The 20,198-nt window shown below is 28.8% G+C and overlaps 4 protein-coding genes across 6 annotated transcripts; 2 read left to right on the top strand and 2 right to left on the bottom strand.

The window, feature by feature from the left end:
- Window positions 1-403: 403 nt before the first annotated feature.
- Bma-hda-3 (histone deacetylase 1 (HD1), putative) lies at window positions 404-4,891 on the top strand (the record flags this gene model as incomplete). The annotated part of the gene is made up of 13 exons (XM_043079798.1): window positions 404-464; window positions 774-886; window positions 1,452-1,575; window positions 1,828-1,902; window positions 2,075-2,223; window positions 2,697-2,828; window positions 3,031-3,135; window positions 3,334-3,430; window positions 3,607-3,747; window positions 3,905-4,013; window positions 4,302-4,360; window positions 4,450-4,509; window positions 4,662-4,891. The coding sequence occupies 13 exons, from the start codon at window positions 404-406 to the stop codon at window positions 4,889-4,891; spliced, it is 1,455 nt and encodes a 484-aa protein (XP_042935732.1).
- Window positions 4,892-8,738: 3,847 nt separating this feature from the next.
- Window positions 8,739-11,389, bottom strand: Bma-hnd-1 (Helix-loop-helix DNA-binding domain containing protein; the record flags this gene model as incomplete). Of its 2 annotated transcripts, XM_043079797.1 has the most annotated exons (5): window positions 9,113-9,145; window positions 9,363-9,490; window positions 10,522-10,618; window positions 11,065-11,223; window positions 11,360-11,389. In XM_043079797.1, 5 exons carry the CDS (start codon window positions 11,387-11,389, stop codon window positions 9,113-9,115), a joined length of 447 nt encoding a protein of 148 aa, XP_042935731.1. The 2 variants fall into 2 exon arrangements, with proteins under 2 accessions (XP_001894335.2, XP_042935731.1); XM_001894300.2 differs by having other exon boundaries at window positions 8,739-9,490.
- A 3,465-nt stretch (window positions 11,390-14,854) lies between these two features.
- On the top strand, window positions 14,855-15,560 carry Bm258 (Uncharacterized protein; the record flags this gene model as incomplete). Of its 2 annotated transcripts, none has more annotated exons than XM_043079795.1 (2): window positions 14,855-14,972; window positions 15,361-15,560. In XM_043079795.1, 2 exons carry the CDS (start codon window positions 14,855-14,857, stop codon window positions 15,558-15,560), a joined length of 318 nt encoding a protein of 105 aa, XP_042935729.1. The 2 variants fall into 2 exon arrangements, with proteins under 2 accessions (XP_042935729.1, XP_042935730.1); XM_043079796.1 differs by having other exon boundaries at window positions 14,888-14,972.
- Window positions 15,561-15,876: 316 nt separating this feature from the next.
- On the bottom strand, window positions 15,877-20,065 carry Bm6338 (Src-associated protein SAW, putative; the record flags this gene model as incomplete). Its single annotated transcript, XM_001894299.1, has 13 exons — window positions 15,877-16,047; window positions 16,171-16,274; window positions 16,657-16,798; window positions 16,967-17,089; window positions 17,197-17,284; window positions 17,448-17,599; window positions 17,800-17,928; window positions 18,113-18,315; window positions 18,532-18,706; window positions 18,826-18,944; window positions 19,541-19,643; window positions 19,746-19,838; window positions 19,973-20,065. The coding sequence occupies 13 exons, from the start codon at window positions 20,063-20,065 to the stop codon at window positions 15,877-15,879; spliced, it is 1,695 nt and encodes a 564-aa protein (XP_001894334.1).
- Window positions 20,066-20,198: the final 133 nt, after the last annotated feature.

The raw sequence follows: 20,198 nt of genomic DNA, 5'->3' as shown, positions 1-20,198 counted from the left end.
TTAGATATGGTATAGGATAGACCATTATGTTAGTATTTATAGCATTGCATCGATGAAGGAATCATTTGGGAAATATTTAAAAATAGGTTAGATTCAATTCATGCAAATTATAACTTTACCATTACAGTCATCGTTCTTTTAATTATTTAATGGATGTTCTGACTTTGTTTTTTCTTTTTTTTTTTTTTTTTTTTTGATTATTCAAGAAAGAGGATTGTTTTTAAGAGGAAATTTTTCAGATATATTCGCTTCAATGATTGTTAATTGTTTGTTTGATGTAGATGGCTTTCAGCTTATCCATTGCTTAAAATATTTCAACCGCAAATGCTGTTTGTATTTCAGTTTTTGTTCGGAAAAGTTGGACTGCTGAAGAATTATCATTTTTGTTGATCACTGAGGTTGAATGATTATTGGTATGGCTATTCAGGCTCATAGCAAAATCAGGGTTGCATACTACTATGATGGTTAGTATTTTATGATTGTAAAAAGGCTATTTATTATTATTATTATTATTGTGATTATTATTATTATTGTTATTATTATTATTTATTATGCCACTAATTTAATGTATGATGTTATATGTTTATGTAATATAATAATTGATTAATAAAAATTAGTGATGCATTCTCTGGTATATAAGAATTAGATAAGATCTCATACATTGTGGTACTATTATTTAATACTGAAAATCATTACATAATAAAAAAAGGAGGTATCTAGGTGCTTCCGTTTATGGAATTGTTTCGCGTAGAACAAATTTGTAAAATTTGTAGGAGATGTTGGGAATTACTACTACGGCCAAGGGCATCCGATGAAGCCACACAGAATTCGGATGGCGCATAATCTCATTCTCAATTATGGTCTTTATCGACGAATGGAAGTTTATGTTAGCTTTTACAGCTGTTATAATTGCATGAATTATGTTGTGAAATTAGAGAATTTAGAGATATTTTTAAAAAAATACTTTCGTCAAATTCATCAAATGCATTGATTAGGTTGGTTTAGAAGAAAGTTTATGAAACATTTAGAGGCTTGCGTTTAATCTTCCACGTAATGATTTCTTCTCAGAGTAAAGCAAATTTAAAAAGAAATATCCTAAAAATTCTTTAAAAAAGCCAAAAAATTCTGAAATCCGAATATGCAGCTAGAAAATATAGATGTAGAGCACTTATTTTATGAGGGAATTTATAAACAAATATTTCTTTAACATTCTAAAAAATTGACTTGAAACTTGTTTTATTGTTGCGACGAGAATTTTAAGTTGACAGAAGGTGTGAGGGAAAATTTCTGATTTTTTAAAATGATTTTTAAACTTTTATAGTAAACTGATGATATAGGTATGTCCCTTTGGTTTTCCTACAGTCTTAACTTAATTTTGGAAAATGCTTGAGTAATATTTTCGAGTTTGCTGTTAATTTCTTTTTCCATACCTGCCATTGTTTATATTTCAGAGACCGCATGTGGCGACATTTGAGGAAATGACGAAGTATCACAGTAACGATTACTTAACATTTTTAAAAAACGCACGACCAGAAGATACCATTGATAGCAATACAGCGAAAGCTCGTCAACGATGTTACTAATTTTTGAATTTTATGCACAGTTGTAATTTCATTTTAAAAGCATGGATTACGATTTAAGCTGTTTAATGTAAGTCTAAATCATAAAAGTAGCCGTTTGTTTAGATTCTCCCACTGCAAATATTCCTTGATTACGTTAGAATTGATGTTAGTTAGGAACTATGGTGTTTCGAGTATTTCTCTTAGCTTCTGCCTTCTATACTGATGCTCTCTAATTATGTGCAGTGTTTATTCTAAATTCTTGCAGACAATGTTGGCGAAGATTGCCCTGTTTTTGACGGTATGTATGAATTTTGCCAAACTTCTTGCGGTGGCTCTCTTGGTGAGACTTATTTCCCCAAGCTTCTTCGTACCTTCTAGGAAATAATTATGTTTTATTGTTATCATAAAATTGAATTATTTAATTGAATAATTTTCACGGAATTACTGATTTGAAAGCATAAATGAGGATAAGTAATATAGTGGATTGCTTATGATTTTATGTTTTATTTAAGCCGCAGCAGCGAAACTTAACAAAAAGCAAGCAGATATTACCATAAATTGGATGGGTGGTTTACATCATGCCAAGAAAAGTGAAGCTTCTGGATTCTGCTACACGAATGATATTGTCTTAGCAATTCTTGAGCTTCTCAATCATCATCAGGTTAGCTACGTTTACTTATTTTAGTTTTAATGATATGGAGAGTAAAGATCTACTTAATATACCCACAAAACCATGAAGATAAAAATCTTTATAATGATCGAAACATAATTGGAAACATTAAACTGATATAACGCTCATATTTTTCATCATTAATGATATTCATCATATATTGGCCTAATCAAAAATCTCACGGCATTAAATACTTCATAACATTAATCCCAGGTACGGGAATATTAACCTGTTTCTCTTTCAATTTATCAAACGAATTACACCTTCATTCCTCTAGTTTATTAAAACGGCATTAACCGATATCTTAGGACCACATGAATCAACTGCTATTCACTAGCACCCTTCTTCATTTCAGTCTTCAAGGATCTCACTTTAATATTTTTACCTAAATTTTCCATTTCATTTTCATTCTGTTTTAGCTATTGTATACATATATGAAACATATTCGAGCAGTGTAATTTCAGCGTGTTTTATATGTCGACATTGATGTCCATCATGGTGATGGTGTCGAAGAAGCATTCTACACAACAGATCGTGTAATGACCGTTTCGTTTCACAAATTTGGTGAATATTTTCCAGGTACTGGAGATATTCAGGTAACGTTCAGTTTTCGATGCTGTTTTGAAAGGTTTTTCTTTTTTTTTAGTTGTTTTACTATTATTTTAAGGAATGGTATTTTTTCAACTAATTAGTACAGCATGACAATTTTATATGGTTATTACCATTAGAAATGTAGGATCAGAAGAGTATAAGTGTTCTAATATCTAATATTTTATTGCTTAATAAAGATATTTTAAGGATATCGGCTCAGGTCGAGGAAAATATTATGCTGTAAATTGTCCATTGCATGATGGTATTGATGATGACACGTATCAAAGTATATTCAGGGCAGTTATGGAGCAGGTTTATATATTAAGTTTGCTTGAATCATTACATATCTGCAATAGGTTTTGTTACAGTACAATAGATTTTATCATCAATGATGTTTTGGTGTATTAACCTATACGATCTGAGCATCAGTACATAAGGATTATTCATTACATTTATTCTTGATCCAAAATTTACGCTTTTGCTCAAAAACAAATCTCCGTGTCATTTTAGGTTATGCTGTCTTACCAGCCATCAGCTATTGTCTTACAGTGTGGCGCTGATTCATTAGTTGGTGATAGACTTGGATGTTTCAATCTTTCTCTAAAAGGTAATCCTATATTAAACATAAAGCTAATCTCAGAAAAGTCTTCTACCGATTGGTTGTAACAGCCTTATGCTTCAAAGATATATGCTTTATGAAAATGCTTTAAAATGTCAGCGATTCATCTTATTCGTCATTTTGTTTAACTATGAAAGTAAACGTTTTTGCATTCTTAATTGTAGGACATGGCAAGTGTGTTGAATTCATGAAGAAATTCAATTTACCACTTTTGTTACTTGGTGGTGGCGGTTATACCATTCGTAATGTTGCACGTTGCTGGGCTTATGAGACAGCTATTGCTTTGGATGTTGAAATATCAAATGGTAAGCTGCTCATTCATTCTATTAAAGCTGCAATTTTCTGGGATTTATTTTTGCTTTTATAATTTTCTCTTAGCTTTCAGCTTTTTCTTTACAGCTTTCGAAGTGTTTCTTTGCTGTACAATTTTCAATTTCAAATTTTAAGTTGCTTTGTCTTTAGAATTGCCGTACAACGATTATTTTGAGTACTACTCAAATGATTTCAAGCTCCACATCATCCCATCAAATATGACAAATCTGAACACACCCGATTATCTTCAAAAAATGCAGTAAGTTTTAAATGATTGCTGCTTATAACATTTCACAAACAAAAAAAAAAAAAAAGAAAAGAAAAATGATACAGGAGTTTATGCGAAAATTATAAGAGTTTCAAAAAGTTCGTTTTAAATGTAATTTCTGTAATTGAGTCACGAATATCAGTAGATTTTTTAGAATCATATTCTAAGGACTAGGTGTTTTTAATTTCTTTTGCAATTAATTTTCAGTTTATATTCGTAGTTGCTGCTTTTAACTGTAAGGCATATAAATCAGTCGAATTAAAATTGTATTTATTGTAGGTCGACGATTTTTGAACATCTGCGGCATTTACCATACGCTCCCAGTGTGCAAATGCAACGTAAGTTGTATTGTAGCTCTTTGTCATGATAACTTTTTTTCGCAATGATTGCATAATTATGGCCTGACTTTTGCATATTTTTATTTCAGCAATAAAAGACGAAATCACCGACGAAACAGTGTCGAAAAGTTCATATAAATGCTTCTCAAGTAAGTTGTAATCTTAGTTATTCTGGTGTAAGAAAGAAAGTTTCAAAAAGGTAGCATTTTACAATTTCTTCAGTTTGTACAAAAACAGATAATCACATTAGAAAGGTTATTTTGTCATACTTTCAATTTCTAACTTCCGTAGTGCATTTCAGTTCTAGAAAACTGCGTGGAAGGCGATAACGAATTTTATGAAGAACATAGCATAAAACCAAATCGAAATGAACGATCTCATAATCTTAGCGCTGAGGATTTATCTCCAGAAACAAAACGAATTCGGATCTCATCACCAAAGTCTCCAAAAAGTCCAAAATCTCCTAAATCATTCTTAGGTTCAAAGTTTTCGAAGTCTCCTAAGTATTCTAGGTCCACATCAGATTCATGATCTCTCACATCTCCTCCAGGTCCGGAATCTACCAAATAATAGCCTTAAAAACATTTTTGTTTTAAGATTGTTTTAAAAGTTTAGTACAACAATCAAGGTTCAGATTCTAATCAGAGATTTTTTCTAATCAATTGTTGAAACTATGTGTTGTTGAAGGGGAAGTTTATTATGGATGAACTTGGTTATATTTTTAATCAAGGAGTAAATTCAAACTGTTATATAAAGCTTTTTTTTTTGGTAGGAAGAGCGGATTCAAATTTTTATTATCAACGAATTTAATTCATTCTGTATAGTTCCGCTCTACCTCACGCAGCCGCGCACTGAAATATGAAATGAGACTCTGCGCTGCAAACGACATACTGAAAAAAATAAATAAGTTTTGATCTTTGCAAATTTTAATGCTGTTTATTCGGTAAAAACTTCGATATGACAATTTCAGTGCACTTTTTATCAACTGTTCATTGACTAGTTCATTGTGCCTTTGAGGAGTTCTTGTAATAATAATAATAATAATTAAAATAATTTTTTCCATAAACTTTGTATTCACGTTCAAGTTTTCTAGAGATGAATATGTTATTCGGTATTTGAACTATTGCTGCATTTTGTTGTTGCATTTGTGCTTCTTTTTATCCACTTCACATTCCTCTTTTTTGCCTTTTTTTTTTTTCTTTTGTTGCTGACATAATATTAATTGATAGTTTTTTTTTTTCATAAATATTTGTTTTGTATTAATTGACGTTATGTCCTGGATTAATTCCTGCATTAATATATATGCTTTAATAAGTTTTTCAGTTTAACTTTTTAATAATTTCTGGTTGTTGAAATTTGATTCCATCAAATTGTTTAATAAGCTTCCGTCTTCAATCTTAATTGTTTAGTATTATTTCTGAGTGTCCTGTTTTTTACAATGTAAATGATTTTTACTTATGCTAATTTCAAGCAATAAATAATATGTTAGCCTTGTTATCTTTATGAAGTTTGAAATTGTATAATTTCATTTAAAATCAGAAAAACAAAAGTAATTATCTTTCTGAATGAATTTAGAATTCTTGAAGTTCATTCGCCTTTCTCTGTTTTCTTCTTAAAAGGAGCTGAGAGAGAGGGAGAGGAGTGGATTTAATCTCATTACTTGTATTGTTTCTCGGCTCAGTCTAAAGCGTTCTTCCGCAGTTGCTTCCATCAGTTGAAGAAATTCAACTCATAATAAATACATCACTGCCGAGGAGAGAGAGAGAGAGAGAGAGAGAGAGGGAAATAAACAGGTTATTAAGTAAACAGAACCTGGTGGGAGAATTGAACTCCGAAGGAGTTTTTTATGGAGGAAACCGATCAACCACTGAACTTCAAGCAAAAGGTCGAGAGAATCCTGTAGAAGCACACAAATATTATAGAACTAGTTGAATAAATGATTGTCATTTTGACCGGAAATACTTACATATCGGATAACCGAATAATGCATTCCGACTGACCAGACGTATGTGTATTGAACAGTTAAAAAAGCGAGAGATTAGAGATCAAAATGAGAATTTAAAGATTAAAACGAGGGATTAAGAATTGACACATACAAAATGAAGAAAATAACCTAAATTGTTTTAACTTTTAAATTTAGGTGGCAAATATAAATGTGTAATTGTTTCCCATCAAATTATGATTGTATTAATTGGACGATAATCCATCGTTTCCTTGGATGCATGTGAATAATTAATTGCATTGTTATCTATTACACTTTACATTCACCTTTAATTATACCTAATCTTTTCGATTTTCTCATCTTTTCATTTTTTCAACTTAATCTTTAATTTTATAGTTTATTTGATGAAATTTAATCAATTTTAAACTATCTTTTTGATTATTAGATTTACTTAAATTCTTTTTTTTTTTTAAATTAATTGTACAATTTTTTATCATAATTGTCAGTTGTATTTTAATTTTCATCATCGGTTCAGGTAATGAACAGGTAAGATAGAGATGTTAACACCGATGTTGTAACTCAAATCAAAATATACTACATGAAATGAATGACTAATTAAATAATTAGTATTGAAGATAATCAAAGTTTGAATTTATATTCTAGCAAAATAATGACTTTCTAAGTGAAAGCTAAGCTTAAGAACTGTTTACTAGTGTTGAAAGTATATTTATATGTTGATCCTCTAATTCCTAAAATTTGTTTATTATGTTATGAAATTAGTCTAATCAAAATTTCTAAAAGTTAGCAAAAAAAAAAAAAAAAGTTTGGTGCCTTAGTCTAATCAAAAATTTCTAAAAGTTAGCAAAAAAAAAAAAAAAAAAAGTTTGGCATTGCTGAAAACACAATTTAATCTGAAATGATTTTATTTCTCAAATGATGACATTCTCTTAGATGTAATTGCTTGTGAAATTGATGACTTTAGTGCTTTTTCAGATATTTCGTAAAGCTATGAATGATTTAATTGAATTAGATTAATTTTGCATTAAATTAACACTCATACATTTATAAAACAAACTATCCATAATATATTTTCCAGTTGAAATATTGTTTAAAATATTTATTTTAATTATCTGTTCAAAATTACGGTAAATTCTGTTTCAAAATGAAACAGATTTGAAGAGTATATGAAAGTCACAAAGAAGAAAGTTAAACTATTCCATTGATTATTTTTTGATTTTTCCAGGCAGATTTTAGAGATTTGTAGATGAGTTCATTGCGCGTTAAAGTAGTGGACAGAGAGGAAAGAGGACATTCCCAAGAAGGATTACTTAAGGGTCATTGACAACATAAGCATTTTTTTTTTTAATGTAAACAAAAGAATTACTCTTTATGATTGTGAAATCTGATGATAAATGGATGAAAAAAAGAAAAGCAATAATGCTAAATATACTTTTTAATGAAATTTTTAATGAAATAGCGCACTTTTTAATGAATGTAACAACAATTGATAATAATAATAATAATAATATTAATAATAATGACGATATTAATAATAATAAAGGCCAATCAATTACAATTAATAATCATTATAAAGGATATAATCATATGTAAATGCATGATAAAATGAATGATCATGCTTAAGTAGTTCAAATATAAATCATTTAAATGATATTTCTCATTCATATCCACAATATATTATAACAATTTCAATAAAATGTCAATCTGCTATTCATTTCAAATTTGTAACATTTTCTCATAATTAGAAAGATTTTCTGGCTATTACATATGAAATATTGTCATTTTATGATTACTTACCGTCTAAGGTATTTCTATTCATTGTACATAGTACAATTCAATCTAAACAATGAAAGTAATAAAGTTGCATGAAAGAATGGGGCGCATTACGTCATATGCATGTATGGAGCTAAGTGCGCAATTCAATACTTCATTGCAGTGCTATTATTCTTCAAGTTCACGAACTATTGGCACATTGTTTCGTCCTATGGATTATTATTCATTTATCCTTCAAATGATAAACTGTTTATGATTTCCCGTGGCGCAAGCAGTGCTACACTCGGGGAAATAGAAGAAAAATGGGATTAAGAAAGAATCAACAGTAAACTTTACTTATATATGTTTTAAAAAAAAGAGAGAAGAAAAAGAGGGAACAATTCATATTTATCACTTTTATACAACAATTTTTCATTCATAGAAAAAAAAACAAAACAGTCAATTAATGGAAAATCAATAATAGTTGAGTTGATCACGAAAAGGTTTATACTATGTAAATACTATACAAATATTTGCATATTTTTGCCAGTGAAAGAATATTATATAAATAACCGATCTGTCGAGAAATGCAAATGTAAACTAGGAAAACAATATTTGTTGTATGAAAGAAATTTTTGAAAGTGATGAAACAGGATTTTGCAGAATTTAATTAGGAAAAGAAAAATAATTTAAATTATCTGCGACAGATTGTCCGGAAAACGATGAAACCTGAGATGAATTATCATGAATTACTGGCGGTGATGTTGCATTACTAGGAATTACGGTTGGCGAAGTTGCGTTATTACGGATTACTGTTGAAGTGGCCGCAGCAGTATTATGAATTATTGCCCGCTGCGTTCCATTACTAGGAATTACTGTAGTCGACATTGCGGTATCATGATTATTATCATTATCATGAGCTATCGTCGGAGATATTCCATTATTAGGAATTACTGTAGGAGAGATTCTGTTATTAGAAATTACTGTCGGAGACATTCCGTTATTATGAATTGCTGTCGGAGAGATTCCGTTATTATGAATTATTGTGGGAGAGATTCCGTTATTATGAATTCCTGTCGGAGAAATTCCGTTATTATGAATTACTGTGGGAGAGATTCCGTTATTATGAATTATTGTCGGAGAGATTCTGTTATTATGAATTGCTGTCGGAGAGATTCCATTATTCGAAATTACTGCAGGAGAGATTCCGTTATTAGAAATTACTGTCGGAGAGATTCCGTTATTATGAATAAACGTAGAAGAAGTAGCATTATTATTATGAAGTATTACTGGAAATCGTATAATTGATGAGAAGTGATTTTGCGTCGTTTTTTCCTGCAGTGCGTAACGTTCTGGTACAGTTTGTCGACAAATATCTTCCGTTCGAACGCCACGTTGCAATTCCTTCTCTGCTAGGTCTAAAATTTATTCTTTTATATTACTTTGAAATATTTTGAATGTCGTTATTTGATACGGTAGAATTAATGTTTACTATTATTGATGATTGAATAAATAATGATTGCATCCGTGAAGTGAATTAATCACCAATTTAGGATTAGTTTACTTCAGATGAAGCTTGAGAGTTAATGAAACCTGAAGTTATTATATTTGATAACTTTAAGATTCCTTATTTTTTTTTTTTTTGTCTCAATATTTCTTAAGTATTAGCATCGGAAAGTTCAAAATAAAGACGGCAAGAATATGACAAGATTATAAAAGGAGACAATTTAGAGCAATTAATTAATTACATCTGAGGTGTATTTAAGATGGATGGCTCATTTAGTCATATAACAGGAGACAATAGAGTTGTTTACAGGTATATTCTATGATTTATTAATGCATGATTGTCGCCATGTCATATGACAGGTCAAGTGAATATTGTTGACAACAAAATTTCAATTTGTTTCTCTACCTGAATAAATGAAGGATATTTTCACGTTTTTCTATTCGTATTTCAGGTCAATAGTTCAATGATCAGTTTTAAGATCATTATGAATGATTATTATGTTATCATTCATCTATGATAAAGGGATCTGTTGACTTATTGGAAAGGAAGAAATCAGTTAACTCAGTGCTGTTAATTGACAAATGATTATCATTGCTATGACAAATAAATTGAGACTGATATGATAAAATTTCAATCTGAATTCCATTTTTTGCTGTAATAAAGATAAATGATAGTTAAATAAAACATTTCAAGAAAAAAATTCAAAAAAATGTTAAAAGAAATTGAATTAAATCCAAACACAAATATGTACTATCATTTTTATCAATCATTTTTTTCACTCAATGTTGACAAACAAATATGTCAAATGAAATGAATGGATAAGATTAGGGAGAAAAAGAAAGAGAACGAGAAAAGGAGGGAAAGAGAAAAAGAGAGAGAGAGAGAAGTGGTAATGATAATTCTAAATTGAAATGAGGTAACATTTTATTAATTTTTACTTACCCTTGTAATTATTTCTTGCTTGTATTTCAGCCATTGCAATTGATGCAAAATCTTCCACTTCAAGCGGTCTTAATTCGTGTGATGATGAAGAGCGAATCTTAAAAAGAATACTTCGAAAGGACAAAAATGACCTTGATTGACAGGTATAATAATATAATGATCCCAAAAATTTGTTTTAATTCAAATTCTTTTCTAATCCTCATTCATAATTTCTATCATCATATATATATATATATATATTTTTTTTTTCTTCTTAATCTTTCATTACAAATTTTTCACACGTAGTAATTAATTAGTAATTAGTTAATTGCATAGATAATTATTCAACCAAGCAAAAGAGAAAGAAAATATAACTTTTTTCATGTTTAATTATGTTCAAAAATACAATTATTTTATTTTTTTTTTTTACCACTATTTTACTAAATTGATTGAAATTAATTTTTCAAAATTTTACATCATTTAAATGAAATACATGTATATATTAGAAATGAATGAATTTAATGCAAATTTTAAGAAAAAAAAAAAAAAAAATTTTTTACATACCCGAACAGATCCATCTACTACTGCTTCTAAATGCTTAATGTAAAGCATAGCAAGTCGTAAAGTTTTAATTTTAGCTAATTTCTGATCATGCGGTATATGTGGTACACAACGTTGTAATCGAGCATATGCAAGATTCATCTCTTCATTACGTCGTCGTTCCTAGAAATTATTTTTAACTTTCTAAATATATCTTAAGATTAGTTCATTCATTTATATTCCATTAGTTAACAATATTTTATTCAATTATTATTTTTACTTTAAATTTCATTCAATAATGAAAACAACAATGACAAACCTTTCGATTAGACTGATTTCGTTTCTTCATACTTAAATTTTGTGATGATCCTTCACCTTCTGTATCATTTATCATTCTTTCATTTTGTTTATTTCTATTATCCCTTCAAAATATTTTATGACACTCCGCCTTGGATTAACATTAATTAGGATTAACATTAATAAAATATTTGAATTAATATTGGTAACTAGTAAAGTAGTATAGAATTTAGTTTAATATCATTTGCATGAAATGATGCAAGGAATTGATGAGAAGTAATATCAGTATTTAATTTTATATTACTAATTAATTAAATAACTTAATCCCGTTTCTATGTCTTTCGTATAAATTGATATTAATAATTAATGAGAAAAAATATTAATGCTTAGACCTAGTATAAAATACTAAAATAACTTAAAATTTATTTTTGTATATTAAAATTTTTTGATGTGCATAGAAAATACGAAAAAAAAATTTTGAAACTTATTTTTATATATTAAAATTTTTTAATGTATGAAATGATGTGAAGAATTAAAAAGAAGAGATATTGATATTTAAATTAATATTACTAATTCATTAAATAACTTACAATTTGTTCCCACTAAATTAACTAAAATTTAAATACTAATACTTATTAATGCTGTTAATTTGTAAAATAAATTAGATTTAAAATTATTCTACGATAAGAGAAAATGTTAATGTTTAAATTAATATTAGTTAAAAAAAAAAGAAAAACTCAAAATTAAATTAAATCTTAAATCAAAATTAAGATCTCTGTATTTCTTCCTTCACTCTTTTACAACTATTCCCTATGAAATGCAATAAAATGCAAATTGATAATTAATTTAAATTTAAAAATTAAGCAAAATTAATGCAAAAATACAAGTTAAATTATTGGAAATGAAACATTTACTGCTGAGAAGCATCGAATTAGATAGCAAAACTAACTTTCATCAACAAATATTTTCAAAAAGAAATTCTATTAGCTAAAATGATGATCCAAGGGCGTGGTTATGTCATCCGCTATATCGATGATACTTCTTCTCATCGATCTCTGAAGGATCTTTTTTTCCTCTTTTTTTTTTTTTTTTTTTTTCAGTTGACCTCTTTTCCGCTTTTTCACAACTTTATATTTCTCATAATTTCATCCTTTATTAGTTTTAAATCATTCTAGCACCATTTATGATCGTATGATTAACAATAATACTGTAAAAAAAAATTGAATTCTTCCTTTTTTTTTTTAAAAAAAAAAAAAATAAATAAATAAATAAACATTTAAATATATAATACTAATATTTACTTAAATTATTATACTAATTAAAGAAGTCAAATGATTTACTCTAAATTGCACAATTTTCGTTTGTATATTATCATAATCATTTTATCAAATTACCGTACATGAGATATATTACTGATTATTATCAAAAAGCGATTATCAATTACTAAAAAAATTTGAAATAACGGAAAATAAGTAAATTAGTTTGAATAAGAATTAATTTTTGGTTATATAATAAAATAAAATATATTAGTGAAAGATAACCAGAGAATGAATATATGATGTTATTATTTATGCAGTACATATTACAGTATATGCATTGTAAAATAGAAAGCGGCCGGTTTCTTTGATCAATGTAAAACGAGCAATTCGTTGTCACCTCACGAGCAATTCGTTGTCACCTCACGTCATTTTACCTTTCTGCAAGCGAACATAGCATATAGCTCACGCAATATAACGCAATTCTTCACTTTCACTTCACGTCGCTTTTTTTTTTTTCTTCTCCTTTACTCATAGTATCATTGACAATTTAACGTAACTACTGCTTAATTTGTTCATCTTGCATAGCTTTTGCTTTCTTTCTTTTTTTTTTTTTTTCTTTTGTTTACCGACACATTTCATCTAATCTCTTTCAGGTCATTTCGATTAGTTATTCAAATATATTTTAAGAAAATTTTAAAGTAGTATTTTTCAAAAGTTTTTTTTTATTTTTTTTTATTTTAGAGTAGTATTTTAAAGTGAATTTATTGTACAAATTTATTGAATTTATTGTATATTTTTATGAAAGATGTTATAACACAAATATTGAGTGTTTTTTTTTTTTTTTTTTTAATTAAATTTTAAATGAAATAGATGGATGAATAATGATTTATATCGAATATTTTTTTTTTTTTTAATTGCTATGTTATTTATAAATAAATGAAATTTTTTTCTTTTTCTTAAAGTAAGTAAGTTTGTAAGAGTTATTTAAATAGAGTAACACTTATTATCAGTGTGAACAGATAAAAGTATAAGTAACATAATCAATTCGATAGAGGAATTTGATTGAGTAAAGTACTCCACTCACTCAATCAAATGAAGTGGATGAAATATCAGAGAAGCATCATATCATTTCTCTATGGCTTATTGTCCTTAATCGCCAGGAATAATTCGTCGGATACGGTATAGCAATTAATTTCCTTCTCTTTCTCCTTTAATCCATCCATTCATTTATTTATTTTTCAAATTTATCATAAATTATTGGCACACTAGGCTAAGGTTCATTTTTTCATATCAACAATTAATTAAATTAGTTGTGACATTTTAATCGAATGAAAACGATTATCTAATGTTGTCCCCTCTCTGTCACTCTCTCTCTCAGCACTTAAATGATCACTAAGTATTGATCATTACAAACATTGATAACTGTGATCTCGTGATGAAATCCGTGTAAACAACGGTATACGTGATTCGTGTAAATCCTTATATTTCATATAAATTTGGTATTGATTATTTTTATAATAAATTATTTATGTTATTAATTTCATTTATAAACTAACACCGATAATTACTACTGTAAATTTTGTTAATTGCAGATTAGTAAGATGACAAATTCGAAATGAAATATCGATGTGAACTATACTAATAAATGATAAAATATTCTGATATATCAATTTATAAGTAGTCAAATATCATCTTAAAATTTAAAATGAAATTTTGGATATTGACAATATAGAAAACATGTTTCCATTATATGATTGACGATCGTGTCAATTGAACTAGTTTCTTATAACTTTATATAAAAGTAAGTACTTACTTATAGCTTCAATTGCCAATAGTTCGTTCATCATTTTAACTCAACTCTTCATATATGTTTACAGTGATTCTACTCTTTTTCAATATACTTTATATTGTCATCCCACAAGGTTACATTATTTTTTCTATCATTTTACATTAAGAATAATGTTATAATGATAATAGTAAAAATAACATTATAGTATAGAGATCTGTTAACTGTTATCATTATTATTTGTATAAATTAATTATTAGCAGTTATTTTTCCTTATGCAATCAGAATTTTGTCATTTTTTGTGTCAACATTATCTTCAATATTTTGATTTTGTCCAGCATGTAATTTGAAAAAAAAGCTCATTTCAAAAGAAGAAATTTTTTCTAATGGGATGAAAATTAGGGAATTGAAACGAAATGTCATATATTTTAAAAAATTGAAAATAAACAGGAGATCTGCAAAAAAGATTAGTATGAGTGATTTAGGATACTCGGTGGTATGTTACATGTGCGATAGCATCGGAGACATTAACTGCTTCGGCGGAACATGTATTGGTACCGCATGTATTAAGCGTTCCGCTCTTATCGACGGTAAGTACTACAATTAGTATAAAATACGTACACAAAACTTTTAAATTAGTAAAAATATTGAGCCTTAAAGCAAGAATGTTTCAACTCAACTTTTTGTTATGTACTTTATTTCAAAGTGATTTTGGTAAACTCTGATGAGAGATTTATGCTCATAAAATTATTTGCATACGTTGTCAAGCGATATTACTGAAGTTTTAAAAATAAGTCCAACATTTTTTATTTCATATATCTTAAAAAACTGTAACTTTATCACTCACTGCTTCATACTGAACACCGAAACTTATATCACTTAATCGTTTGAAGTACTTATATGAATTTTATAGTGAGTGTTTCAGCGACATATAAATCAGAACATTTATCAATAAAGAGCATAAAAAAGTTACTTCAGGAATTCTACGAGTACAAAAAATGTGTCAACAAATCAGTGAGCCACTGTTAGAATATTGTGAAACAAGCGTTTTGTGGAAAGGGGGTATAGGTGACGAATGTATTTGTCAAACCGATTACTGCAATAATACCGGAAAAATATTTGAAAATACCGCTCTGATTTTCCTTCTATTATTGCTACTTTTATTTCGACAATTTTAAGTGCCTGTTTTTGAATAAACCAAAAATTACTTGTTGATTGGAGTCAAAAAATTGATGAAATAACCCCAAGGATAGAAATGTTCTAATCAAAAGATGCGTTTCAAGTAGGAAGAAGATAAGCCGATGCAAACTAATCCGTAACCAAACAACACCTGACATATCAAATGTTCCCGTGTAGGTATTAGTACCAAATAAAACAGAAAAACAACAAAAAACAATGCATTACTAAAAAGAGAAAAATGTTATATCACTTTATTTTAATTTTATCTAAACCTGAAAATCGAAGGTTTACTTAGAAAATTTTTCAAAGAAAACTTTAGGCAGTACTAGAAAAACCGTTATTCTTACTTCGTCCATTAGCATCCATTGTAAAAGGAATAGGAGTTACAACGACTTCACCAAAAATTCTATCATCTTCTTCATTATCTATCAATTTTCCATTGTTCATTTCTGATACTTGAATGAGCATATCTAACATACCACGTAACTAAAAAATGAAAATATAACCATATAGTATTAGTATTAGATGATGTAACATATAACTACTTTATGTAGATCATTAAAAGTAATATGCGAAGTTGAACATTGAAAAGAAAACTCAGTTGTTTACCTCAGCTAACTTATTGCGAACTTCAATTTCTCGCTGAACTGCGCGATGAAGTTTAGAAAATATTCTGGCAATTCTTTGCTCGATATTCTCATTCCCATAAATATCTGTAAATCAAATCATAAAATATTTAGCTCTCTCTCTCTTTCTCTCTCTAAAAAAAAAGTAACATGTTTAACAAAATATGTTCCAGTAAAACAGCTTCATGTCTGCTCATGCATGTACTCAAATTTATTTAGGCTAAAGTAGTGACTTAGCATATAAGACATCCATTTGGTTCTAGAAAAGTGTGACATACTTAATGATTCCCTTTTGAGTAAAGTCCCCTCCCTTCTTTTTTCGATCATTTTTTTTGCCCCATTCTCAATTGATATTATATATATATATATATTTTTTTTTTTTTTTGGATTTGGAGAAAAAAAAAAAAAAAAGAACGTGCAGTTGTAATAATTAACTTAGCAGTGTGAACTATAATAAAATAGAACTAACCACACATAATGGTTATTGTCTTCAGTAATATATGCAGATATTCGGGGCGAAAGAAATTCTGCATCAGAAAGACAAGTATTGGATGAATGGTATCTGACTTACGTCCTGACAGCGCCACCGTTAATGCTCCACGTTTATAAATCTGAAGAAATAAGGTGTAAGGGAATCGTATTTTTTAGATTGCAACTGTTTCTAGTATCTTACTGAATCTACGATTAATAATACATAACTCTAAATCTTAATTACTGATGATTAAGAAAACTTGATGAAACAAAAATAGTGATTGAGGAGCAAAATGCATTAATGCTACCTGCATTAATGCTCCGACAATAATATCAGGACGTGATTTATAGTGTTTCTCCCGAAACAGAACATCGACTGCTTTCCAGTGCTTAAATCTTCGCAACAATAAATCAACTTTATTCAATTTCGCCTGAAATTAAACATTTTTACAAATAAATAATATAATAAAAAAATGTAGCTAAGCTTCTCTTCCTTATGATTATGAACAATTCATGATTAAACAAGGTTGAGAAAAACCTCCGGAATGCGAGCAGCAGAGAACTCAGCCTTTTCTACAGTTCCACCTCGAAATAGTTGGCGTACGACAGGTACATCTGGGGGCAATCTAAAATAAAGTATTGTAGTGATAACCGAAATATGACTTTGCGGGCGAAGTGTAAATAATGTTGTTGATAATATTAAAGATAAAACATTGTCAAAAGTATATATTTTTTTTAAATATATTTAAATTTGAAAAGATGAAAATTCTAAAATTTTGTAAAAAGTACTTTTTATGGTATTCAAGTCCTGCATTTTCAGCTTGTGCAGCTTCTAAAGATTGTTCCAACTTTCCTGGTTCATTTCGCATGGAAATTTGCAATAAATTACCCATACCTATAGCAATGAACTTGTCATTTGACGAAATCGACAACGTAAGTATCTGAAATGAATGACAAAGTAAATATATACCAATTTTAAAAAAGCAGTACTATGCCACACTAAAGGAAATATTTGCTTTATTAATAACATTTAAGTAAGAAAATTTAAAAAAGCATCCAAACTGACAAAAATAGTTATTTTCGACTGAAAATAACTGAACTTTAACGATGTTTAAAGTAGTTGTAAAATTATAATATGTACCTGAGCAGGTAAACTGAACGAATGTACTAGTTTGTAGTCACCACTGTCGAGACTGAAAACATTTACCCTTTTATCAAGGCCACCCGAAAGAAGACGAGTACCTTTTGAAGCAAGGCAAAGTGAAGTCACCTGGAAGTTTTTTAAAATAATATATATCATAACAGAGGATAAAATATTTAGCAAAAATAATTGAAAACAAGAATAAACCTGTTATAAAAGGTTTTTTTTTTTTTTTTTTGTAGAAAAGTTTACTTATTTTTGGAAAAAGAATTTAGAACTAATTGAATTTATTTCAAACATAACATATATCTACCGTTTTGTGATGATGATGAAGAGTATGGTGCAAAATACCACCAGAAGCAATATTCCAAAATTTAATGAGCTGTCCGCCGGCTGTAACAATGAATGAGTCACCGGGAAGAAGTAAAATTTGTTCAATGGGTGAGCCATGATCCACAGACATTAAAGCTTCCTCTGCTTCAGCATTCCAGACTTTCGCTGTATGATCGTATGAACCTAAGAAACAAAAGTTACAGATAAATTTCAAATTTCGCTATCCGTTTTTTTAGTGATGCAAATGTCACATGCATCTAGAAAATTAAAATTTTAGATAGAAAAATTACAGTTCACCGGTTATGAGGGCTGAGCTTGATTCATTTTTATCAATTTGATGAAGTAGATATGATGTATGGCTCATAAGTGAGAAAAAAAGAAAGCAAAAGCAGAAATTACCGCTTACGAATAGATGATCAGAAAGGACAGAAGCATCACTGCATCGAATGTGATCCATATGAGCGGCAGTGAATACTTTAAGTGGAGTAGACTTCGTCTCAGTAATATCCCATAATTTGATACTACCTTCATCACCCATTGTTACAAGTGTTCGCCCAGATCTTGTGAAAACCACCTAAAAATTTAAATGAAATACAGTGCTAATGATGTAAACTAAAACCAATACATCATATAAGATCATACATGAATATAAAGAGTAAATTTTTTGTAGAAGTAAATGAAATGTCAACGGACCGTATGGACTGCACTTTCGTGAGCTTTAAAAACTCTTAATGGAGCTTTCTTTCCGTCAGAAGTTGCTGCTTGTTTTCGCACATTAAACAGACGAACCTTTCCTTCTTCGTCACCAACAGCTAAAAAAAATCTTTTTTTAAAAAAATATGCCAAGCAAAACGTATGTTTTTACATAGAAACCTGGAACTCTTAAAAAGTGGGAATGGAAGAAAATACACAAACTAAGCTTTCCTGAACTTAATAAAATTCCCATTATTTAAAACATAATAACATTTCTCATTGGTTAAAATAGTACTCAGCTTAGTCTTCATTCCACTCGAATAATGAATAATGAAAACATTCCTCTTAACTATCGTTAAAACAATTTTTACGGTATCAGAGAACTACAGATGCAAGAAATATATTTCTCCGTGCTAGATTTAAGGTCCCATTAATACATCAAACTTTCATAACCATTTAACTTACCTTAACTTATATTATTACTTCCAACTATATTCTCCTCTTTGTGAATAACTGATATGATTCCTTTAAAATGTAGTGTACCACAGTACTCCATCTTTTACGGAACAGCTACGACTCTAATCATTTTATATAACTAATATCTACTTTAAATTTTTTCGATAAACTATGCAAAAAAAATCGCATGATAATTCATATGCTACCATTTCTTAAATAGGCAACAAATTAAATCATTACAAAAAAGAAAAAAACATACCTAACAGTTTGCCATCACGACGAAGCCTTGCCCCATAAACAGCTTGCTTGAAACGTCCGTATGTTACTAAGGGTTCACAAATTGTGGCATCATAAATTGTTAGCTGGAAAGAATTTCTTTTTGTTTCACCCAGAGTTGCTATTTAGTTCTCGAATAATCACTTTCAAAGATAAACAGAAAGTAGTAAGGTATAAAAAAAAAAAACCTTGACAGAAGAAGTACTAGCGACCATGTTGCTATCTGTTGGAGAGAAAAACGTGCTAGTAATATTACCTGGCTCTTGAAAAACTGCCAAACGCTGAAATGAAATTTCTTTAAAATCAACTACAAAACATCTTCTGTATTCAACGATTGATTACTTTGTTTTCTTTTGTAAATGCTGCAAAATTCCAACAAAGCTAAAAAATAGCCTCTAAAATCAAGTAAACTAACTTCCACACGTCGCCAATATAATACATCTTTTGAGAAGCGCTTTTCCATTTTATCGCTCATAATACGAGCTGCTGGCTTGTAAGGTTCTGCCATTCTGCTCTGTAATATCCCTTCCGAACGTCTATAAATTCAGTACAATAATTATTATACTAAAATAGTTAATTACAGTTATGATAAATATAAATGTACATGAAATGCTGAATTGCTCTCGATAGATACTGGTAGA

The sequence above is a fragment of the Brugia malayi genome, assembly GCF_000002995.4.
Source record: "Brugia malayi strain FR3 genome assembly, contig: Bm_v4_Chr3_scaffold_001, whole genome shotgun sequence".
Lineage (NCBI taxonomy): Eukaryota > Metazoa > Nematoda > Chromadorea > Rhabditida > Onchocercidae > Brugia > Brugia malayi.
The sequence above is the reverse complement of the archived record's forward strand: the minus strand, read 5'-3'. Positions and strand labels throughout refer to the sequence as shown.